Source organism: Mirounga angustirostris, unplaced genomic scaffold (genome assembly GCF_029215605.1).
Source record: "Mirounga angustirostris isolate CCGP_5_RB_7025 unplaced genomic scaffold, mMirAng1.0.hap1 SCAF_10, whole genome shotgun sequence".
NCBI lineage: Eukaryota > Metazoa > Chordata > Mammalia > Carnivora > Phocidae > Mirounga > Mirounga angustirostris.
The window spans coordinates 49,452,475-49,477,636 of record NW_026991718.1 but is presented as its reverse complement, the minus strand read 5'-3'; the positions used below and the strand labels follow the sequence as shown (position 1 = coordinate 49,477,636).

The following is a 25,162-nucleotide window of genomic DNA, read 5'->3' as shown; positions in this document are numbered from 1 at the left end:
TGGAAAAATGCAAATTAAAATGAGAAAAGAACCGTTTCAGATGGACAAAAATTTTTCAAGATTGATAACACCAAACGTGAGGAAACCAAAATGTAACCCTTGCAGGCGGAGTAAAAAGCCAGTATGCTCATTTGGCAATCCTTAGCAAAGCTAGGTGTGCGTGTGCCCTCTGACATGGCCATTCCATTTCTAGGTACCAAGGCTCAACTGGTGACCCTCAACACTGGCTGCACGCCTGAAACGAAATCTGAGGGACGGTCCAGATCTCTGCATTTTTTAAAGCCCCCCCAGGGGGCTGTTTGAAAACCTCTGCCCTGGAGAAGCTCCTACTTGTGTGCACAGGGACACACATACAAGTTTGTATAGTATGGTACTATTGCGGCCCTTAGAATACATTAAGACTTGGGGCGCCTGGGTGGCTCAGTGGGTTATGTATCTGCCTTCGGCTCAGGTCACGATCCCAGGGTTCTGGGATGGAGCCCAGCATCAGGCTCCCTGCTCGGCGGGAAGCCTGCTTCTCCCTCTCCCACTCCCCCTGCTTGTGTTCCCTCTCTTGCTGTGTCTCTCTCTGTCAAATAAATAAATAAAATCTTAAAAAAAAAAAAGATACATTGAGATTTTAGGACGGCCCTATAAAGGCATCTAAAACTTACTGAGGTTAAAATGCAGTTTACAGAACAGTACACATGGTATGATCTCACTTACATTAAATATCTATTTATATAGGCATATTTATGTTATGTAGAGTTACAATAAATAGAGATTGCTACATTTTTAGATGTTTACTCAGATTTGGAGGGATATACACAGACTTACCCTGGAGAGCAAAGTAGGATTGTTACTTTAGAAAACAATCGTATTATCAGGGGGAAAAAACAGAACCATTTTTATTAAAACAAAAACAAAAACATTCCAGTGGCAACCAGGAGACGAGCTCCCATCTTGGGTCCAGAGTGACACTGGACAAAGTTCTCCCCAAAGTAGCTCTCTACTTCCTCTCTCTCTCTCTCCTATTTTGTGGGTTGTATGTGCACGCAGTAAATAATTCAAATTGTGTAGAAGGGTAAATAATAAAATCAGTCTCCTTCCAACCTTTGACCCTTAGCTTCCCCCACACCCTCTCCAGAGGCAACCACTCTAGCCAGGCTCTCGTGTCCCTGCCAGACACAGTCGATGTATTTACAAGTGGACATGGGTGGACGTCACCACCTGAAACACACATATACACACACTCACGCGAGTCACACTGGAATACAGCCCCAGCCCTGCCTTCAGAGGAGGGATGATTATCAAAGAGGGACGTGCACCCTAACATTTGCCTGATGTCATGATATTCCCCAATATTCCACCCAAAAGGCAGTGGTATATGACACAAATTTTCTTTTAAATAGCTTGAGAATTCCCAGGACTGGGAATTTCGGGCCTGAAAAATCAGCCTGTAAATTTAGGTGTAGGCTGACTCTGAAGTTCAGGATCTCTTCATAAAAGATTCCTGCTAACACATTCATCTTCTGGAAAACTCCCTTTTATCACAGCTGCTCCCGAGCTTAAAATTCAGCGGTTCCCTATTAACCATAGGATAAAGCTCCAACTCCAAGCTAACGCCCAAGGCCCCAGTGGCCCTCTGCCCTGGCCCTTCCCCCACAGGCCCGGTCCACCCCGGCCCCCCCTATTCTTCCCGCATTCATAACCCCCTCCCCTGCCTTGGGCTTCCCACCTTCTCTGCTCCTGGATTTCGGTCATTGTAAAATCTCGGACCCGGAAGGCCATTCATTCAATAAGCATTCACTGAGCGCCCACTGTATGCCAGGTCCTGGGCCATCACACGGGAGTGCCCCTCGCAGCTTTTTGGGCCAGGCTGCTACTTGGGTGCTTCCCTAACTGGGCGGTCAGGCAGCTCACTGCAATAACGGGCTGTCAGTTTTTCAGAAGATCCTGCTGCTATTGCTGGGCTCCTACTTATGTGTGGAGCATCTCTTGACGGGTGGAGTCCAGAACTAAACAGACTCCTTTGTTCTGGGGTCTCTGTTTCTGGTAATGCAGCTGAAGTCTGAGTGAGCCTCCTCAGAGCCATACACCACACTGCAGACCTATTCTGAGCATACAGCCCACAAAATCCCTGGATCTTTATCCTAAGCACTCTGGCCAAGTCAGGTCTTGGGCAAGCCTACACTCGTGTAGCTACATTTTTTTGAACAGCAAGCCTTACATCAAAACTTGCAATCTTAGATCCTGCACCTCTTGCCCACGAATTCACAATCACTGCCAAGTTGTTGTGCCTGTTCCTTGAATGTGTCCAATGTAGTTCTAACGGAAGGGGACAAGACTGAAGACAGAGCCCTAGGACACACCACTAGAGACTTCCCTCTGGCTAACTTGGCCTTCCTACCCATGTGCTCTTGGGCCCTGACACATACTGGGGGTCCGTGTCAGCTCTAGGGCTGCTCATGCTTACAACACCCAGCCCAGCCCACCCATCCTTCCAGATCCAACCCAGAAAGGTTGGAGAATGTGACCCGGATGACCTGGTAAGGTAGCTCATTGGTCATCCTCCCTAGGCTTGCCAACTGAAAGTGTGAATGACGGTGTTAGAGAAAACTTACATAAGAAAATAGAACAGTCAAAAAAAAATTTTTTTAATGAAAAAAAACAACAACAAACAAACGCAGAATGAATGTCCAAGCAGCCACAGAATGTGGCCACCAATGTCATCATGGTGGGGTTTCACGATGAGCACCCAATTTCAAAGCCTTTCTGCCCAAGCACTCATTTCATCACTGAACAAACCCACACTGAACACTGTTTCAAGCACAGGGTGAGCCTGGGGGTTGGGGATGAATGAGAGCCAGTCCCTGTCTTGGGAGCTCACAGTCTGATGAAGGAGGCAAACTCAGGAACAAAATGGGCAGTTCTGGGTTACACACAGGCACACACAGGGTGCTGTGGTCTAACCCTAACTGGGGCTACCAGGGAGGGCTTCTTGGAGGAGGTGGTGTCTGAGCTGAGAAACAAAGGCCAGGCAGTCAAGAGAAAGCAGAAGATGGGGCTGAGGTAATGGGAAGAGCAGGGATTCCAGACAAACAGGGCACGTGTGCAAAGGCCTGGGGCCCCTGAGAAAGGCAGACGGGAGGTCGAAGATTCACCACAGCTCCAAAGGAGTATGAGCAGGGGCCAGGTCAAGGAAAGGACCCGAGGAGCCTCAGGGCTGTGGACGCCACATTATCACTGACCTGGATGGAAGGGACGCACGTCATGAGGCCCAGCTGATACGGGTGCACGCTGCTGTCCTCTAACCACAGGGGATGAGGGATGGAGGGGGTCAGGACTAACCCTTGGGGCTTGGGCACACAGCCGTGGCCACCTCCCAGACAAGGCAAGCCAGGCGGCTTGAACACCAAGCGGGGAGCCGGGAAGGGGAAATCAATGGCAACCCCTGCGGCCTGAGGGTGAAGGGAGCAAGCAGATGCGGTGGGTCAGATGTGTGGACAGTCTTCTCCCAAAGACTGCCCAGACATCCCGAGGAGCAGACCCCCTGGTGAATGCAGAGATTTTTTTCCTGGTGATGAAATAAGCGGTGACATTTAACGTAAGGGCCTGCTGAGGACAGCGCAGGAAGAAGTCATTTCCCAGCAAAGGGAAGATGAGGCTGGCATTTTGGCCCATTCAGGAAGGTTAGTCCCTGCGCAGGGAGCCGGCTGGCTGGGGCTGAGGCTCAGGCCTCCCCTGAGGGAGCTCAAAGCCCACATGGGGGTCTTTCTTAGCACCCGATATAGCCTGTCCCCTGCTCGGTATGGATGCGCCAGGCAGCCGGTGGGTGGGGGTGACCTTCAGGGCTTCCTTCCTTCCCTCACCCCTGCACACACATACGCAGAGCCTGGTACAGAGATGTGCTGGCCTGGGGACACCTGGGGATCCCCACCTCTGGGCCCCTGGCTAAAGGCCCTGCCCCATGCATGCCTCTCCCTCTCACCAGTGCCCCCTCATGGCACCTGCGACCCCGCATTCCTCCCACTGCTCACTCCTGCCAGCTCCCAGCCCAAGGCCTCACGAGAAGGCTGTTTGCGGGGCCTGACTCTCCCGGAATGGACTCTGCTCGTGGAGACTGGCAGGTGGACCTGGGGGGGGGGGGTTGTTTTTCCAATGCCTCCTCGACTGACCTTTCATTACACTGTTTGCCCAGCTCCCCAAACCATTAACTCCCACCTCACAGCAACCATCAATTAATGGAGGGCCTTCTCTGAGCTCAAGCCCCTGAACACAATTAAGCGTGACAGTCCACAAATAAGAAAGAACTGGAGAATTAATTAAGGTCTAAACAAATTAATTACCAGTCCCCAATCGATTCCGATGCCAGCACACATGCTCCTGGGCTCACCATCTTTCCTAACATCCATGTATAAATAGAAACCGAGATTTCCCACATGATTGCTGCTCTGGACCAGGGCACAGCAAGGCTCTGAAACCACCATGAGGGACAGAAGGGCTCAGTGAGCGTCCTCAGGGCTTCTCAGTACTCAGCACACGTGCGTGCATGCACATACATACAACCCTGGCTGAAAAACCAGGGGCAGCCTGGAGGTGGGGTGCCCCTGGTGGGGCACCTCTGGACCACATCCCTCAGTTTCTCAGCTACGTGGGTGAGGGGTTATTCACGTGGGCTGGAAGGAGCCTGGGCTGGGCCTTTGAGGCCTGGGCTGTAGCCAATGCAGGATAACTTTCAGAGAGTCTGAATATGTTTATTCTATAAAATGGGGATGGCTCGCCGCCCTGCCTTGGGTTGTCCCAGAGAGACAATGTAGGGAATGAGGGGGAACGAAGGCCTGCTGGGGAAAATATGGAGAGTGGTGGGGCCCCTGCAGACCCAGGGGAGGCCTGCAGTCTGTCACAGACATCCCAGTGGGGAGGGGCTGAAGTGGGGTCTGGTCCAAGGCCAGAGAGGGGGTAAAGGCAGTGGAGTCAGGTGGGGGAACGAGGTGTCCAGTGCCCAGAGTCTCAGGTCTCTCTCTTGGGCAGCATGTGGGGCCCAGTGAAGGGAGGTGTCCTCCTACCTCCCAGACTGTAGGCTGGACCAGGGCAGAACTCGCTGGGCAGGGCAGAGGGAAGAAGCAACAGACCCTGGGAGCCTCCTCCTTCCCTGAACCTGAGTTCCCAGCCTGGCCAGGAGGGAGGGAATGGGGAGGCCCTTTCAGGGCCCTTCCCTAACAAAGATCCCCTTCTGCTCTACACTCACCCCCCACCCCAAGCCCTCCCCCCACATCCCAACAATTAGGGCTTAATCCTATCACTTCAATCTACTTCCTGTGAGCATGCATGGCTCCGTGAGTCCTGTCTCCCCATCATGCCAGGGGTCTGAAGGGACAACAGACCCTCCACCAGCCAGAGCAAGTCCTGGGCAAGCTTCTTGGTGGCCTTGAGGTTGGCGTGGCGTGGCCTGGCCTGGTCTAGCCTGCCGTGGAAAGCAGGGTGAATGCCTGGAGGGACCGAGGCCCTGCCAGCATGCAGTGAGGCCTAGAGAAGCTGTCTAAGCCTGAGAATAAGGTGAAGGGTAGCCAAGTCCAGGGGCTATATGACAGCCTGAGAGAACAAGGGGCCCCAAAGCAGGTGGGGGGCATGCTTGTTCATCCTGCACACCACTGTGTTGGCGTCTACCAGGGGAGTCAGCAGGTGCCATTTGCAGATGGGCCTGGGAGGACATCGGGGGCCAGGGAGGTAGAAGCCTCCATGTGGGCGAGGAGAGACCCGGGCTAGGGGTGGAAGGGAGACAGGCACACAGCCAGGACTCGGGCAGCAGGCCTGAGGAAGTAGCCAGAGAGGATCTGCTGCTCTTAGGATCCTGGCAAACTAGGACTATCAGGACTGCAAACCACACTGTGTACAACCTGTGCGACTGGCTAGCGATATGTGGGATCTCAAGACCCCTCAACAGTGGCTGGACCTGCAGGTTCCTCTCGGATAAGACAGGAGGAGAATCAGGCTGGAGCCCAAAGACGGACAGGTCAGAAAGTCTCAGGTGGGGATGGCAGACAGGGTCAAACCTGAAAGCGGGGTCTTTCCTCCTGAAGGAGCTCCAGAGGTTAAGACCAGCCCCAAGGTCATACAGCAAGACGGCCAGCAGAGCAAGGCTAGAATGGACCCCTGGCAAAGTCCTTGTCTGCACAGCTTGTCTCAAGGACAGATTACATCTCGGCCGAGTCCCAGATCCAGTCCAGTGCAGCTAAGAGCTGCCACCTTCTGAGGCTGCAACTGACCCTCCAGCCCAGGAGAGTGAGGAACGCAAGATCGGCAGGCTTGTTCGCTCAATTACACCCCTTAACAAAGTCAGATCTAAAGAGTTATTCCATTAGTGGCCCATGCCAGAAATAGCTGAGAGTTCATTAAAAGTGTGGAGTTGCTATAGCAATTATCTGGGTCAGCTGGGGCTCACCCGGGCAGCTGGTCCTGCGAGTTCATTAGCCTCTGGCCATTAAGGAGGTGGGACTGCCAGGTAATGATCTCCCACCTTCTCACAGGGGCTTTGCAGGTGCTCCCAAGCACTATCCTACGAATGGAATCCGGTCTGTGGTCTCGTTTGATCCTCCCACGGCTCTGGGTTGTAGGAAGGTAGGTACCCGAGCTCCCATTTTACAGGTGGGGAAGTTGAGCCCTGAAGGTGAAGCACGAGATTGAGACCAGGAACCTGAATCTGACTCTGGCTCTTCAGACTAGCCTTCGCACCCAGGAGGTCACATGACCTCATACCGCTCCTGGGCTGGCCCCCATCTTTGTCCTCTGGCATCAAATGGGGAGCTTGGTGTCATGGTTCAAGTGTATACTTCTCTTTTGATGACCAATCATGTACTGCCTCATGCTTCTGTCAATGTTGTTTCTTTTTCAGTTTTTAAAAACTTTTACTGCAGCGCCCTCTCCCCAAGCAAGGCAGGGGGGTTCTCAAGAGCCGGGCTGGGCTTGATGGGATGGCTCAGAAGCTCCAAGACCAGCAGTCTCGGCTGAAGGCAGCGAAATCCCCTCCACACACACGCATGCACCACAATTACCTGACTATGAATGGAGGCCTCCAGAGCCTCAATGGTCCACAATACCCAAGGGCTCGGAACACTAGACTAGAAGGAGCTTTGGTCCTTCTTTTGCGCCAGGAATCCCTGTGATGGTCACAGGCCAGGAGATGCCTATGAGCCCCCCTCCAAATAATGTCCCCAAATGGGTGAAACAAAACATACAGGATTATAAAGGGATTATATAGGAATACATGATGAAAATATTTTTTCATTGTGGTATAGTAACAGGTGTGCTCTTTAAGTAATGCATTAAAAAACAAGACCTACCAGTGGATTGAATAAATATCCTAATTTTGAGTTAGTGTTACACACAAACAATATTTTAGAATCCCTGTAACAACTGTAATGAGATGTGAAAATATCTATGATTTCTACGGGTGAAAAAGCCATGGTTCTTGCTTGTTACTGTGGCTTGCTGCCTACCTTCACAATGGAAGGATATGTTAAATTCCAGGTAGAGGCTAGTGTAGACATTTTCCCCAGCCAAGTTCATAGGATCCACCGCATTCTATCTACTAGCCTTTGGGTGGCCGGGGGCTAATCCCGGTGCTAAAAGCAGGATCTCGGTCACAGGGCTTGTCAGCGGGGGCCCCCGACACCCTTACTTCTGTCCACCCATGTTTTGCTTTAGTCGCCCACACCAGGAGACCCCCGATGTCAGAAGCGGTCTGGAAAGGCAGTCCAGCTCCCCAAGAGCCCTGCAACCCCGCACACGCAGGTGTGACACTCACATGCCTGTCCACGCGTGCGGGCACCTCGGCGCAGGTGCAGGTCTTACCTACAGCGGGGAACGGCACAAATCTCTGGACAAGAAGGCGGGTGGCCGGGGTGAACTTGTTGGCTTTCTGAACCAGGACATTAAGGCCCACCTTAGGAAGAGAGAAGAGAACGTGCATGCGTGGTGCTGCAGGGGCCTGGCAGGCTGGGGCAGGAGCAGAGAGCAAGCGGCACCATCTGCCCCGGACCCCAAATCCTCAGCGTCGCCTATTCCAGTGCCACTATGCACAGCATCACACAGCCCAGTCACCCCAGTTAGCCAGCCCGGGAGGGAGGCGGAGGGGAAAGCTTCAGCCACACACACACACGCACACACGCACACAACCTCTCTGAGGAGAAAGGAAAGGCCGCCGTTAGAACACAGAATCGGCAAGTAAATGAAGCACGGGAACCCTCACTCCCACCTCAGCCTCTAAGCACCCCCTTTCTCGGGCCCCACTGTGGGCTCAGGCACAGGCCTAACCACCAGGGCTCAGGAGAAGGAGATCCACACGCCTGCCCACAGGTGACCACCGAGCTATGCAGAGCTTAGCCAGGGCTGCAGTGCACATCCTGGGCTCATGTCCTCTTCTCTTAGACTCCAGACCCCCTCACTTGGCCTGGGACACTGGGGTCCCCCTTGCCTTCACCTTGGGCACTCCCTACTCCATTCTGTCTCCCATGCTGTCTTTTGTCCTTCTAGAACACAGGTCCAACCACGTCTACCACGACCAGTTCCTCCCATGACTTGTGTGAAAAGGTGCAATCTCCTTCACGCGGCTCCCCTACTCCCCTAACACCCTACCTTCTCCTTCCAGGAATCCAGCTGACTGCTCACCAGATGCTATGGGAGCTTTCCCGCCTTGGGGCCTTTGTCCATGCTGGTCCCAATGCCCCGAATGCCTTCCTTCTCTACCCAGTCCACATCTGTTCTGTAAGGCCCACCTCTGAGCTCTCCCTCCAGTGACTTTCTAACAGTGGGAGTCACTGAACCTTGCCCTGCCTCAGTTTCCTTATCTGTAAAAAGGGATGGTAATATCTACAGCATCCCAGGGCTGCTATAAGAATGTATGTAAAGTGGGGGCGCCTGGGTGGCTCAGTCGTTAAGCGTCTGCCTTCGGCTCAGGTCATGATCCCAGGGTCCTGGAATCGAGTCCCACATTCGGCTCCGTGCTCCGCGGGAAGCCTGCTTCTCTCTCCCTCTCCCACTCCCCCTGCTTGTGTTCCCTCTCTCGCTGTGTCTCTCTCTGTCAAAAAAAATAAATAAAATCTTTAAAAAAAAAAAAAAAAGAATGCATGTAAAGTGTTTAGCATGAGCTTGGGGCATAAGAGACCTCAGTAAACGAAGCTATGTAAGAATGTCGCCTCTCCCAGGCAGGAGGCTGCTTCCTCACACGTCCCCAGTCCCTCCTCCCCAGCACTCAGTTCCCTGCTCATGATCTGATGCCCCTGCGGGACTGGGAAGTGGGACCATGCCTTTCTCCTCTTTGTATGACTGGCACTCAGGACAGTGGATGGCATGTAGTGCTTGCTCAATAAACTGAGGAATCCGTGCATGGACCAACAGATGAATGGATGGAGATCTGCAATGGCTGGGAAGGGAGTTTCTTGGAGGAGGGAAAGGTGGGGTTAGGCAGAGCAGAAGAAAGAGAATTGTGGCGGGGAACACAGCACAAGCATAGAGAGAGAAAAGGCGAGACTGCATGTGGCCAGACCGGAAACGGGTGTAGAGAGGCCACTGCTCCCCGAAACGGAGGCCACAGCCAGCCCCTGCCCCGTGGATCTTTCCTGGGAGGAGGGGCAGCAGGGGCCACTGCAGGACTGCTGGCCTACGGGGGCCTGGGGCAGCCTGCTCTCGGCTCTGGCTCACCTGGTAGCTAGCAGGCCACCCTGCACCTGCAGCCCCGCCTCTGGCCTTGACCTTCCGGGTCGCTGGAGAAGATGCAGAGCCTGGGGAAGGCCTCTGGGGTGTCAGAGCGACTGCAGCAGTCAAAGCAAGAATGGTGCTGCGACCTGGGCAGACAGGAAGTGCCACCCTGTCAGGCCCTGGGCAGCCCAGGGCCCCACGGAGCCACAGTGTGGCCAGGCAAACCCAGCTTGGGCTCTTGGGGGTCTGGTCTAGATCGGAAGCCTCAAGCCGATCCTTAGAGTCCAATTCTTGTTCTTTCTGCTTGCTCCAGGGAATGCTGGGAGGCAGGGACATGTGTGGCGGCTTGGACACACTTCACTGGGACTGCAGGGCAGGCCGGGGAGCTGCCAGCCCACACTAGGTCCTGCTGCCCTACTTCCAGGCTGCCCTGCCTCGCAGATGGAGCTCATCGAGTCCCGAGCTCCCCAGCTCTCGGCAGCCAGTGACTGCCTATTTCTGTGACCGCCTCCCCCAGATGCCAGGGCACATGTTCCTACAGAGTGCAGAGAGGGGAGGTACAGAGAGAGGCAAGAGGACACACAGGCAGGTGTTGGTGGTGGGAGAAGAGGAGGAAAGGGGCACGGGGAGGTGCCAGGCCATGAGCTGAGCATGTCACATTAAATGTCTGAATTAAATCCCCACTACTACAAGATTTCTAGATAGGGCATGTTGCTCTTTTTTACAGATTCAAAGAAGTTCAGACAGGTTCAGAGAAGTTAAGGAACTTTACCTAAGGACACACAGCTATTATGAGGCATGTAAAGTTAGGATTTGAACCCAGGGGTCTGCTAATTCCAAAGGTTTGCTCTTAACTGTTGCTATTTACTTTCCAAGTGTCTTCCATCTCAATGAGGGATGCTTTAATGTCTAATGTGCCATTTAAAACTGGCTGTTTGCATAGCAAAGCTGCCCTGAAAAGACCAGCTTGAGGCTGCCATCCAGATGAATGGAAGGCAGTCCCAGTCAGGGAAGATAGGGCCTTGATCCAGCCCTGCCTGCATCCCACCCCAGCTATAAAACAAAAGATCTGGGTTCAAACCCCAGCCCCACCCCCTACATTCTTTTAGAAAAAGCAGGAGCCCTCCAGGAGGCCAGCAGGCAGGTGGGACTTTCCCCTGGCAGCTTCTTGGGGACAAGCAGGGCTGGAGTGTAATGGAAGGATGAGGAATAGTGGCCACTGGTTGTAGCAAATACTCAGACTTGTCCTCAAGCCTCCCTGCCTGGCTGTTCTTCCCTCTGGCTAGAACTAGCACAGTCCAGAGTGAGTGTCCCAGCCTGTCTCCCCAACTCTGGGTGAGAGGCCATGGTAGGGGGGAGGAAAGAAGAGAAAACAATGCCAGGGTCCCAGATCTCTTCTGGCCCACCCTTCCCTGAAGCCCACTGGGGTCCTCCCAACATGCTCATTCCTGAGCATGGCCAGCGTGCCTGAGCCAGAGAAGGGGCCGGGGACAAGCAAAGTGGGGAAACTAGGAGCTGGTGAGGTCACCCTGCCCACCCAACTGATGATGAGCCGGAGAGCAGGAAGGTGCAAATACAAGGGAGGCAAATGGCCACTTCCCCCACTCCTGCCACAGCCCCCAACTTGGGCCTTCCTGTCCCAGCAGCTAGGACAGCCGCAGCCTGGGAAGGCACCGGGCTAGGCGGCAGAGCGGGGTTGGGAGCCCGTCTGTGCTGATTCCTCAGGGGCCCTTTGGCCTGGAACATTTGGTGGAGCCCATTAAAATTAAAAAGCCAAGTGGCTGGTGGCTCTGAATGCCAGCTCGTTTTCCCTGGCACGGTGGGTCCTGTTTAAGGGAGCCAGCTGGTATTAATGGCACACAGCTCATCACCAACAGCAGCTAGCGATCAGAAAAATCTGAGCTAATAATCGGGTTCGGGAAAGATAATGAGATATGGAACAATCACCGCTGAGGGTCCCCCAGGGTCTGTTTTAACAGCCTCCAAATAAGCCACAAAATAGAAATTAACCAAACAGGGGCTCCATTTTGGCGGAGAGGAAAACAAACAAGGTGTGGGTTTTGCACACGATAGTCCCCTTGTGGTCAGCAGACAGGGGTCCTGGGAGAAGCAAGGGCCCAGGACCTATGGGACATCAGCAGTGGCCTGAGGAAGCAGTGGACCCTCTCTGGCCACTTCTCTCCAAGCTCCGGCTCCCAGGCCAGTGAATTTGCCATGGGCAGTAGACAGGAGCAGAGGAGGAAAGATAGCTTCCTGAGAATCCCCGAGGTGGGGTAAGTGCTGACCAGCACCAAGAACCAGGCTGGGGAGAGGGCTTAGTGACACAAGGTCTCCAGTGTCACGAGCTAGCTGATAGCCGCCTCCTTAGGCACCAAGGTCCCTCCCAGGCCAACAGCAGCCTCCTTTCTGTGAGGCCAGTGAGGAGACACGGGATGGGGCTTGAGCAAAGCATGCAGGCTGTGTCCTCAACTTCAGCCCATACCTGCAAACCCCTGCAGGATGCCTTTATCTGGAGGGGCTTCGGGCACTCCACCCTCACACGCCCCAAATCAAGGTTGCCTTGCTCTTCCTCACCCACCGCCTGTCCTCTCCCACTGTCAGGAGCTCCTCATGCCCGAAACCCAGGAGTCTTCCTGGACAGGATCCTCTCCCTCCCCACCTGCAGCCCAGCATGCAGAGCTACCTGTCCTGTCTCCCAGGTATTCTGAATGTGACGACTTCTCTCTGCTCCGGCCGCTTACCTTTAAGCACACCCATCTCTTCTCCCTGGAGAACTGCCCACTTCCTAACTTGGCTCCCCGATTCTGCTCTTGCTCCCTCCAGTCCACTCTCTACACAGCAGCCAGAACGATCTTCTAAAGATGGATATCAGTTTGCTTTAGCCTTTCAGGGGCTTCTCACTGCACTTAGAGATCTGCAGGGCCCTGCCTGCAAGGCTCCAGCCACCTCGCCTGGCCCCACTCCTCCCATGAGCCAATTCTCTCTCTCCTTCCCTCCCTTCCTCTCTCCCTCCCCCCATCACCTCTCCTCCCAGGGCCTTCAGGCACTGCCCCCCTTGGCCTCCTCACTTTTCAGTTTAAATGTCAGAGAGGCCTCCTCTTCACTCGGGGCTCCCTTTTCACAGTTTCTCACAGAACCCAGATCTCTTCCTTCCCTGTCTCTATCACAGTCTTGAAGTATATATTTATTTACCTCCTCAAAATGTTGGGAATCAAAGTAATACGTGTATATTATTTTAAAAAACTGAATAGCGCAGAAATATTTTTACCTGTGGCCTCTTTACTAAATATCCATCCCTCCCAGTAGGCCCTAAGTGCTGGGCGCAGGGCCCGTGTCTCTCTTACTCCTCACTGAATTCCTGGTGCCTGGGGAAATGAGTTGGTGCTTAATACATATTCTAGAATAAGTCAAGTGAATGATTTCTGAGGCAGGAGAAAAAGAGCCACAAAGGAGATCTGTCTTGTGCACTCCCTGCTGTCCACCTTGGCAAACACAGCTCTGTGGGGCTAGATGCTGCACACACAGATCTAACTCCACCTGAGCGCATGGCACATCCCTCTGCCTTGAGGGGGTGGTCCCAAGGCTGTGAAGGGTTCCAAGAAAGGGCAAGCCTGACTGAGTCCTGAAGGGTAAGTGGGAGGTACAGCCAGATAAGAAGGCTCAGTAGAACTTCCGAAGCATGAAATACCAGGGAGTCTGTAGCCAGTTGTGGACTCCACTAGCACCTGTAATGAGGGGATCCGAGGGGCCCTGGAGAACAATGGGGAAGAGGACATGCCTGAAAGGAGAGATGGCATGAGGTTCAGAAATCAGAGCTACTCTTGGGTGGTGGATAATAATGTAAGCAGATGGTTAGGAGTTTGTGTGAGCCTTGGTGGGGCAAGGGCTGGGGCAGTTCGAAGAATCGTTGAGGTGCCCAAAATGCCCAGCAGATGGCGCCAGTTGTAGATTAAACTCTTTGTAATCAAGTGGACCCCATGACCCTCTGTGGAGGTCACTTGTCCTCCACAGGCAAAGGGCCAGGGTGGCTGGGACAGAGTCATACACAGGCTAAAATGCCAATCAGCTTCAGCTTCAGTTGAGTGTCCTGTTGGCTAGCAACAGTGACCAATTCTGACCCCTGAACCATGTCCTGCAGGGACCTGCTGGCCACCTGCTAGAAAACCAGTTACATCAGACTCCTTACATGTAGGAAGGGACAACTTGTCCTCCCCAGAATAGATGTAGAACCGATATTCATGTCAGACTCACCACTGCCAATATCACCATCTGCAGGCTTCTGGAAAACTTCAGATTCTGCTACAGGGTCCATGCAATGGGCCCTCCAACCCGAAAGCCAATCATAGTGAAAGCAGTGAGACAACAGTTTGGCCTGAGATTCTCAGGCTAATGGCTCCTACCTCCATTAGGCCCAGAGAAGGACAGCAGGGCCGAAGTACACCCTGGATCACAGAGAACACTCTGAAGTACACCTTGGATCACAGGAAACACTCAAGGTACACCCTCAACCACGGAGAACACTCTTGAGATACACCTTGGATAATAGAGAACACCATGAGGTACACCCTAGATCACAGAGAACACTCAAGGTACACCTTCAACCACAGAGAACACTCTGAGGTATGCCTTGGGTCACAGGGTATACTCTGAGGTACACTCTCAACCACAGAGAACACCCTGAGGTATACCCTTGACCACAGAAAACACCCTGAGGTACACCCTGGATCACAGAGAACACCCTGAGGTACACCCTCAACCACAGAGAACGCCCTGAGGTACACCTTGGATAACAGAGAACACCCTGAGGTACACCTTAGATCACAGAGAACACTCAAGGTACACCTTCAACCACAGAGAACACTCTGAGGTATACCCTTGACCACAGAGAACACTCTGAGGAACACCCTTGATCACAAAGAACACCTTGAGGTATACCCTTGAACACAGAAAACACCCTGAGGTACACCCTGGATCACAGAGAACACCCTGAGGTACACCCTCAACCACAGAGAACACCCTGAGGTACACCTTAGATCATAGGGAATACTCTGAGGTACACCGTGGATCACAGAGAACACCCTGAGGTACCACAGAACCACCCTTGACCACAGAACCAGCCAGACATGGTCTTGCAGGAGGCGGGGCATGCTCCAGACCAGGGATAAATATACGCTGCTGACTCAACCTTGGCCAGAAAACACAGGTGCAGAAACCAAGTATGAAGTTGGATAGAGGCTCTAACCCCATTACACCTAAAGAGCCTCTCAAAAGTTTCCTTTCCCCGCTGTTCTCAGGGTACCCGGGGGCGGACTTAACTGCCAGGAGGCATGGTAACAGTTCCTCTAAACTGGAAGCCAAGTACACTGTTTGGCTTTTCCCTCCTCCTCAGGCCGCAGTGGGAGCAGGAAGCAAAAGGGGTCTTTGTATTAGAATAGCATGTGATCAAGCCTGTGTTTGAATCCCAGTTCTGGGATTTCACCTCTACGCTTCCGCTTCCTCAGCTGTAAAATCACGAGGAGCACTGAGCAGCACCCGGCACCTAAAGACACTCCAGAAGTGTCAGCCATTGTGATCATTGGGATTATTTGCTACTTTAATACTGGGACTTGGAGCAGTCTGGGGGCAATGAGAACTGGGAGGGGGAGGGGTTCAGCCCAGGGACCCCCCTGGGACACCTCCTTGTACTCCAGTATCTAGTAAAGGTTAACAGACAATCACTGTATCCTGTACAGAAAGGACCCCTCAGGGCCCAGAGCCTTTGGGAATGGAGATCAGCAATGCCCCAATGGGGAAAGACCTCAGCCACCTATGACCTGGCTGCACGTGAGGGGTTTGAAGACCAGGCATAAAGTGTCTCTCATACTCTGGATCCACCAACCAGCTCCTGAGCAGCATGTAGGACTTTAGCCCTGCGCCCTTCTCTACAGCCACAGGTCCATTCTCATCCAGGACCTGGTGTCCATGAGGGAGGTCATCTGCTAGGCCTGCCACCCCACCACGACTTCTCCTCCAGCCCACTCTGCCTGCACCCCCTGTTACGCCCCCGCTCCCTGAGTCGAGACAAGGCGGCTGGCATGGCCCACTAACTCCTGGGTAGGCCCTGTGAGTGCTTCACGAGCGGCCCTGCTCCTCCCCAGTTCCCTATCACTTCATCCTCATCACTCGTCCCACGGTGGCCGCACTCATCTCCCCACCACTCTGGAGTCTGTCACATTCTCTTGCGTGCCTCTCCATGTGCTGTGCCCTCTACCTGGATCCCACAACCCTGCCTTCAGCTCTCTCTGCTCTATCCTGGAAGAGCTGGCCCTGTGTGACTGAGGGGCCCCTTCCCTAGTTCCCACCACACCCAAGGGTCACCTTCATCATGATTCTGGTTCTACCACAGAGAATCCTCAGCTTTTCCTCTCTGCATCTTGAAGGACACACCAATCTGTGTGACCGCCCCCCCCAGCACCTGCCAAATGCCTGGCACAAACACACCCCTGAAGGGAGGGCGTGGGTCTCACGCTTGGGTAGCCAGGGCCTGGGGAGGCTGACCACAGAAGTGCTCAACATGAACCCCCAAACTCAAATACACTGAGGACTGACAGAGGCTTCCTTTGTTAAAAGACAGCAAACTGTTAGATTTCAAAAATAACTTAAGACAAAATTTCTTTTTTATTCTTGAGCAAGAAGCCAGACATTGCCAAATCTATTTAGAGAGTTCACCAAAAGGCTGCTACCCCTGCACTGGGGGTCCCGGGCCACCGTGAGACTTCATTCAGGGGGCCAGGCAAACTGGGGGTCCTTGATTCTGGGGGTGGCTGGCCAAGGTCAGGGCTCTGGCTCTTCTGAGGGAGAGGAAAGGTCCAGGGAGAAGGCTGGCCTCTCAGGGCCTGGCCTCCACTCCAGCTTGTCCCCAGTCACTGACATTTGCCCTCAGCCTGTCAGCCCCCCGCCCCATCCAGGCCACCTGCTTGTAGGGACTCGTTTTAATTAATGCCAGAGCTGGGCCAACCACTGGGGCCGTGACACTTGTTTGCAGGTCATCTCTTCCTAACAGGTTCTCCCTGGGAGGGGATTTGTCACTAATTGAAGCAGAGATCAGTTAATGAGGCCGCGGGCCCGGGGTTCCAGAGAACAAGGGAAAGGAAAATAAAATAAAGCCTCTTTCTTTGGAGGTTTTGTGATTTACACACACAAAAGAAAAGCAAGCAAGCTGCAGATTTTCCAAGTCAGAAACTCTGTTCCATCTGCCGGAGTTAGACCCTCACTGTGTGAAGACGTCAGGCAGAGGGACGCCGCCACCGCTGAGCCCGAGGATCGAGGATCGAGGCGGAGAGGGGCCTCCTGAGGTCGGCAATCAATCAGCAACCTAATTAACAAGTATTTATGGAGCAGTGCTTGCGCCCCCTCTGTGGGGGAGAAGACACAGGGCCTGTCCCTGGTTAACTTGTAATCCAGTGGAACAATGACAGGACAGGACACAGGGTGTAACTGAGTGTGTGGGAAGGACAGAAGTTTCTAGGACTTGGGGGTGGGGGACAGTTTGGGCTGGTGTGGTCAGGAAAAGCCTCTAAGCGCCCTGCAGCTAGGCAGGGAGTTGGAAGGAGAGTGTCCCCAGCACAGGCACAGTCCCTGAGGGCTGTGACAGCCCAGCGTGAGGCCCCCAGTCCTTGAGGGTAAGACCCTGGCTCTGAGGGCCTGGAGGGTCCCCAGTAACTGCGGCTTGTGCATCAGAGCCCCCACCCCACAATCTGGGCTAGCTCTGATCCTAGGAAGTGGTAGGGATGGAATGACCAAGGGCCCCTTGCGTGGGACAGTGAGGACTGGGGACGCAGAGAGCCTGGAGCGCCATGCCTGCAGGAGGAGGACGTCCCACCAGGACAGTGGTCCCCTTCACTCAAGCCCCTCCCAGTCGGGGCTGCTCAGTATTATTCCTGACGGGGCTTCCTCCCCTCAGCTCTGCCCCACCTCACCCTTCATCTCCAAGAAGGAAAATGGGATTTTCAAGCTGCTGAACTAGGTAGGGCCATCAGCTCCTCTTGTCATGAAGAGCAAGGAGGAGGCAACAGAGCCCCTTTCCCTCTCTCACAAGAGCCCTGACCTCTGCCAGTAGCCCCCCAGAATCAAGGACTGCCAATTTGTATGACCCCAAATGAAGTCTCTGCTGGGTTGAGGACCACCAGGGTGGGGTTTGCGGTCTCTTGGCAAGTCATCTGAATAGATTTGGCAATGTCTGGCTTCTTGCTTGGGGTAAGACAAGGATTTGGGGAGGGAGCTTGATCTTGGGCACGAACGGGGATCACTCCCCAGCAGGGCATTTGGAGAGGATGTGGTCTACATGGGAGCAGAGTAAATGAAGCCATCTCAAAACAATCCCAAATCCCTGCTTTCCCAGAACAGTGAAATCAATGATGGTGTATGGTACAGAGGTTTAGAACATAGTTGTGAACAATTATTATACTTAATGACATGAGAAAGATGAGGAAAGTGGGATTTACAAAAAGATTATTATATGTGAATTCTTTCATTATATGTGAATTTTTAAATTTGCATTTTCTAAGTGTTTTCTTCCCAACTGTGTGTATTTATTGTGTGATGAATAAAATAACAAAGTTGTGAAGTGACTTTTACCCTCTGGAGTCAGCTATAGGAGACCACCCAGCCAGGATCTAGACAGTACAGATGGAGGGGCAAGGTGGGCTCAAGAGTGGGATGAGTGTAGCTTCCACTCTGGTTCTGGCCCAGGGCCCTCGTTGCATCACCTGCACTCAGCCCTCATCTGGGATCCAGCCTTATGCTCACATAGTCAGTTTACAAACCAAGCCTACTTCATAGCTGCTCTATTCTCAAAGTCCTGTGGGATTCAAATGAACCTATCGCCCCCATCTTGAGGAGCTTATAGGCCTCTGGGAGGAAGTGGACATGTGCCCACTTGACCAAGGCCTCCGAGAGGGGACAACAGTGTCCTGGGAGCTCAGGCAGAGAGCAAAGGGGAGCCAGCATGTGGCCCAGCTTTACAACTGTTCCTGAGCCCCTCACTTCCTGCATCAGCCATATTACCAAGAGTGACGAGCAGCTCCTCTGGGGAGGGTGCTGGGTAAACATGGACCCCTCTAGCAACAGACCCCCTGCCCTCAGCGGAAGTATGCAGCCCTTTGCGTCACCCATGGGCACCACCTCTCCTCCCCACCTGCTCTCCAAAATCTGCAGCACTCTCTCTATTCAAGTTCATGCCTATTAAAGTGTCACCAGAATCTTCTCTGCCTAGAAAGCCTGCCCTGGCAGCCCACCCACATGACCCTCTGTCTCCCACACCCTCGCCTGGCCCTGACCTCAGACAGGTCTGGCCGGAGCTGCTGAGGAGAGGGGGCAGCCGCAGGGCAGCAGGACAAAAAAGTGGGGACAGAGTTACTCACGGCGATGGAGACGGCACTGATGACAGCTCCTAGGTAGCCCTGGATGAACTTGGACGCAGGAGAAGGCTGGAAGGCAGAGAAAGAGAGTTCCAGGCCCACTGGGTGCCCAAAGCTGCCATACCCCGCCCTTGCCAACAGCCCCAGCCTGCAAGAGACGTTCCCGCCCACCACCAGGTGAGAAGGCAAAGGTCCCTCTGGAAGCCGAAGGGATCCGGGCCTCCCTCAGCACAGCTCCAGACATGGAAATACAGGGCAGCAATGTCCCGGGAGAAGCCAACGGGCCCGCTGCACTTTCGCCCTGTCCTCAAGAGCTCACTGGCAGACCCTGCTGGCTGGAGGTAGACAACGGCAAGGGCCAAAATGGGTCATTCATGGCTGGGGCAAGCAGAACCAGGGGAGGAGGACCGAATGCTGGACGTGGGCTGCTGGTACCTGGAGGACCGCGCAGGTGGAAATGGCTGGCTACACCTGGCTGGCTCTCCCGCGCCTTGTCAACCCAGGCGGCAACCGGGCTGCCAGGCCAACAGATGACAGTTGCTCAACGTTTCTACAGACATGCAACCCAGGTTGCAACGGATCACATTGAGAAGGAGCTGAGGAACTTGCCTTTAACTGTGCTCTGACGGCAGTTTTGGAGATGTTTGGTTTAAGGCAAACGGGAGCCATCCAAGCAGGGGTATACACATGTGGGTCACATGCGTGAGATGCGGATGGAAGGGGGGCGTCCTCAGAGTTTCAGGCCGGGAAGTTTCTACCACCCAGGCCAGCCCCTAGCTCTCCCCTCTCTGCTCCAGGGTTAGAGAATGCCCACACCTTCCCCTCCCCAAACGACAGCCCCACAAGGGGACCTGGACTCCTTCTCCCCTCTCCCTGCCTTGAGACAGAAGTGCAGGACAGACAGCCTTGCCAGTGAAGCAGGGGCCCAGCTCCTTCCTGGAAGAGGGAAGGGCGACAGGGCCTCCACCGAGAGCTTGCCCCAGGAGCACAGGGGACTTGGGGGGAGGAGGGGCCGGTCCCCTCAGACCCCTCACCCCTCAAGAGCAGCCCTCAGCTCTACAGCCGACCGTCTGGGGGCACCAAGACAGCTTCCAGGCAAGCTTGGAGGAAGCTTTAGGGGAATTTGGTCCCCATGTGGCTGATGCCATCCTAATCCAAGATCTGGGGATAAGAGCTGCCCAAGGAGGATGCTGAAGCCAACAGAGCTCCTCCCTCTCACCGCCTCCATTCTATTTCCATTTTATGGGCCTTCTTCACTTCATGTGAACAGCCCCTCCCTGGCGGGGCCCTTCTAGAAGGGTTGGCAGTTTAAATCAGGTGCTTAGAGGAGCACAAGGCTTAACTCAGAGGAAGCAGCCCCCGATGGTGGCACGCCACACTGTAGGGAGGATGAGGGTCCCCCCGGCCCGCTCCCTGCCACTGTACGGTGGTCTGCGGCGCTCACCTTGGTAGCGTTGCGGTTTGCATAGTTGACACAAGCGTTATGGCTCTGGTTCAGCCACTGAAAGGCAACGGGGGTGGGGAGGTGGGAGGGAAGAGACGTCAGGGAAGGGGTGGACGCCGGGCCTGGACCACAGGTGGCCACAGCCTCCAGAAAGACACGGGATGCTGTCTCCAGCTCACAGGTGGTTCTGTCCATCCCACAGGTCAGCAGGACCAGCTGTTGCCATTTGCCCGGCATTGTGCCAGTGGCAGCATGGAAACCCCGGGAAACCCCTCCGTTGCTGGCAAACCAAGATAGGGGTCCTGCCCCTGCGGGCAGTTCTTCCCAACCTGGGGACCGTCCCCTTTCCCGGAATCATGGCGCTCACGGCCCCAAACGGGCCTCACTGCCTTTGACATCATCCTTGTTATATTACTTATTGGATAGAAAGTGGACATTTAGCCCCTGGAATTACTAACAGCCCTGAACTTCTTTCAAAAATATCCCAGCCCAGTGTCTTGCACCAAACACTCACTACCTTGGGGGTTGGTGATGGATTTACCTTCCCCGCAGATCTGAGTGAGGCTTATATCGAAACAAGACTGAGAGCCTCGAGGTCACAGGCCTTGGGACAAACAGCCAAGGAGCAGGAGGGAGCCACAAACAAGCCCTCATCCCCTTGTGCAAAAATGAGAGTCACATAAAATGGCCTAGGTGTGGGCTGCTGGGACCTGCTCAGCAGAATCCGAAGTCCCGGGCTTCCCCCAGCGGCTACAGGGCCAGCGAGAGGCGGGAAGTGGGGTGACTTTCCCTGAGGGGCCTGGAGGGGAGACACTGGGACAGGGAGTTCTAACGAGCACTTGTTGGGTCCTTCCTTCGGGAGCCCTCCGTTGCCAGGGACTGTTACCTGCCAGAAGACAGTGGATGCCAGTGTCTGGTTGGGCAAGAGAAGACCAACTACCTGCGAGAGAGAAAGAGAGGAAAGCCTGGATAAAGCAAAAGAAACATCCTACACGTTTGCCAAGAAAAATGACACAGCCACGAACCAAAGTAAACTAGATCTGTACAAACTGAGGTGGATGATGTATACATATAAACTGCTGGCCACAGTGGGATGGTGCCGGCTGCACGTGAACCAGGCTGCGGAATTCTATCACAGCACAATCCCACTTTTGTAAAGAAATCACATCGTATGTATAACCATATACACAAACATAGGCATGTACATATCTCCATGCAAAAACCTATAGCCCAGCGTGTAGATGTCTCTGGAGGTCGGGTGACACAGTACTTTCTCAGTCTTCTCGAATATGCCTATATTTTTTTAAACATTGGACATGTATTATTTCCATAACTGGGGGCGGGGGACAATACAAATAAAGAAGCAAACCAAAGGAACATCTTTACTTCCCCTCAGCTAACCTGGCTCTTTCATATCCTGGCCACCCCATAGGATTTTTGTGAGGATTAAAATATGATGATAGGGGGCGTCTGGATGGCTCAGTCATTAAGCATCTGCCTTCAGCTCAGGTCATGATCCCAGGGTCCTGGGATCAAGCCCCGCATCGGGCTCTCTGCTCTGCGGGAAGCCTGCTTCTCCCTCTCCCGCTCCCCCTGCTTGTGTTCCCCTCTCTCGTTGTGTCTCTGTCAAATAAATAAATAAAAATATTTAAAATTTTTTTTAAAAATAAAAAAATAAAATATGATGATGGGGGGTGCCTGGGCAGCTCAGTCGTTAAGCATCTGCCTTCGGCTCAGGTCATGATCCCAGGGTCCTGGGATCGAGCCCCGCATCGGGCTCCCTACTCCGCGGGAAGCCTGCTTCTCCCTCTCCCACTCCCCTTGCTTGTGTTCCTGCTCTTGCTATCTCTCTCTCTGTCAAATAAATAAAATCTTTAAGAATATATATATATATGATGATAGGGATGCCTGGGTGGCTCAGTCAGTGAAGCGGCTGCCTTCGGCTCAGGTCACGACCTTGGGGTCCTGGGATGGAGCTCCTGCTGCGGGCTCCCTGATCAGTGGGAAGTCTGTTTCTCCTTCTGCCCCTCCCCCAGCTCATGCTCTCTCTCTCAAATAAATAAATAAAACCTTTATAAAAAGTAAAATAAAATACGATGATAAAAGTTATTTTTTAAAAAGATTTTATTTATTTGTCAGAGAGACAGAGAGAGTGAGAAAGCGAGCACAAGCAGTGGGGAGCGGCAGAGGCAGAGGGAGAAGCAGGCTCCCCACTGAGCAAGGAGCCCGATGTGGGACTCGATCCCAGGGCTCTGGGATCATGACCTGGGTGGAAAGCCGACGCTTAACCAGCTGAGACACCCAGGCATCCCAGATAAAAATCATTTTGAGTACCGTTAGCTAGGTGTGGAGTCATTATTCCCAAAGCCCGAATGTCACCTAAGAGCTAGACTTGCTGACTTTGCTTTTTTGGTTTAAGTCAAGATTAATTGTCTCATCTTGACAACTGGGCAAACTTTGGACTTCGGGGATCCATGTGTCTCTTTTGAATGCTTGTGTGCTAAATAATGTCTACCAAATACCACTGCATATGGGAAAAATGTGCACAACCATCCACATATTGACTTATTTATTATTCCTGTAGATAAAATGGCTCTTTGGCAAGAATTTCTGTAAGGAGTAAGTATAAACATTCAATACTATGCAGTAAATCAAATTCTAGACATCCTCAGCAGCATTTGTAAATCATGTTTTAAACATTAAAATGTTTTAAGACAGCAAACACACACACACATTTATATTTATTGGCCCGTATCAGTTTGAATAAAATTATGTAATGCAAAGCCATTCCATAGCTCCAATGAGGAATTATCTTATGAGATTTTTCTCCTCAAAATGAGATCCCAGTCTGATTTTTCTCTGCAGCAACAGCTTAGGGCACTGGAGTGAGAATCAGGAGAGCTTGGAGCTCAGCCTCAGCCCCATCCCTGTGTGATCTCCAGCCAACAGTGTCTCCAACAGAATACAGTCCCCTTGAGGCTCTAGCTTTCTTACCTATAGAGTGAAGGGGTTGAGCTTGGAGGTCCTACCTTGGTTTAAAATTCTATTCTTGGGTTCCAAGTAGCAGGTATGAAGTCAATTGAGATTGCCCCATTGCCTGTAAAGGGAATCCCTCCTCACCCAGCCCGGAAGAGAAATATCACTGGGAACCCAGGGCCTCATCCTAGTCAGGCTCCAGCCACCAGGAGCCAGACCACAGAGAGGAAGCTGAGCCTACAGAGGCCTGAAATTGGGAGCGGACAATGCGCTCCAGCGAGTGTGTGTGCGCGCGTGCATGCACGTGTGGACGTCTGTGTATGCTTGTGCATGTCTGACCGCCTCCCAAAGCCTGAAGAGATAAAAGCTGTTCTTCACTGTTGGGAACTCAGCAATTCATTCCCCTAATCTGTTGGTTTATAGAGCATGGGTATATTATGGACCACATTGTCCTCTCCTCCTCAATCCCCCTTACACCCCCTGCACTGAGCTTGGGCCATCAGGAGTGTCCTAAGATACAGCCCCTTGGGACTCGCTGTATTTACCAGACAACCATTGTCCAGGACACTCATTGCTCCTTCCATCGCAGAGTCCCATTTATGAATCCTCCTGGAGGAAATTTTTCTAGTCTTGGGCTCAGAAATTTATACTTCTGAGCATCTGGTTTGCATCTGTCTTGCAGACATTGAGCATTTAACCGTGTCTCTCTTTGCACTGACTATCAAGGAGCTCAGGCCAGATCTCTAAGGATCACATCTGTCCAGTGCACAGACCCTCACTGAATGCATTTTGTGTCCAAACTTCGCTCCTAGCTTCTTCCCTTTCCTAAACTTCTCTCTCATTTTTGTCTTCACTTGTATTTTCTGGTGGCAGGCATTTTTTTTAATGTGACATCAAGTCTCTTCCAGAACAAACCACAGCCCTAAACTGAAATAGTACCCAGGCTGTGTAACACACACACACACACACACACACACACACACACACCTTGTAACCTGTGAGCTTTTCTCCTTGTTGACCAAACCTGGCCAGCTTCCTGTCCCAGCCTCCTGCTCTAACCATGCTGAGCGCCTCTGACTCCTTATGTGTTCTTAAAGAGATTGATTGATTGATTGATTTTGCTAAGCATTTCCCCTATGTCACTTAACCATGATCCTTATCAGAACTCTGGGGCTCAGACAAAATAAAGATCACTTTCTATATTTTACAAATGGGGAAACTGAGGCTTAGAGAAATTCCGTGATTTGCCCGAGGCTTCCCAGCAAGCTAGAGAAAGTCAGAAAGGTCTCCTGATTGCTGGCTTGAGGGCTCCAACTCTCTGATTTGAGGGGCTCCTTTTCCAGCTCATTCACCTGAGCACAAAGGAAGAGTCACACTCCATCACTCCATGCCCATTTCCAAGCATCTTCTATGCACCAGGTTCCATGGCACGCTCAATGGAGAATACGGGAAGAGAGGAATATATGGCATCTAACCACAATAAACACAAAGACCAAACAGGAAAATGTATGAGAAGATCCATTATAATACCTGGACATGGAAATGACCAGACGGTTTCATCAGGTACTTGGGTATGTCAAGTTGATAAATGCGAACACCCAAACCAGCGCTCAGGAAGGAGAGATCAGTGTGCTCTGGCTGCCGAAGGAGGTGGTGGGATGGAGCT

The 25,162-nt window shown here is 52.9% G+C and overlaps 1 protein-coding gene across 7 annotated transcripts in view; it reads right to left on the bottom strand.

Annotated features, from left to right (window-relative positions):
• The window catches only part of SFXN5 (sideroflexin 5), a 112,294-nt gene that overhangs the window by 33,174 nt on the left and 53,958 nt on the right, over positions 1–25,162 (bottom strand). For all 7 annotated transcript variants that reach the window (XM_045884777.3, XM_045884779.3, XM_064572324.1 and 4 more), the window contains 4 exons: positions 21,407–21,460; positions 20,521–20,577; positions 19,080–19,145; positions 7,834–7,924 (listed from right to left, as the gene is read on the bottom strand). In XM_045884777.3, coding sequence (XP_045740733.1) covers positions 7,834–7,924; positions 19,080–19,145; positions 20,521–20,577; positions 21,407–21,460 — 268 coding nt within the window. The remainder of the gene's footprint in view (positions 1–7,833; positions 7,925–19,079; positions 19,146–20,520; positions 20,578–21,406; positions 21,461–25,162) is intronic.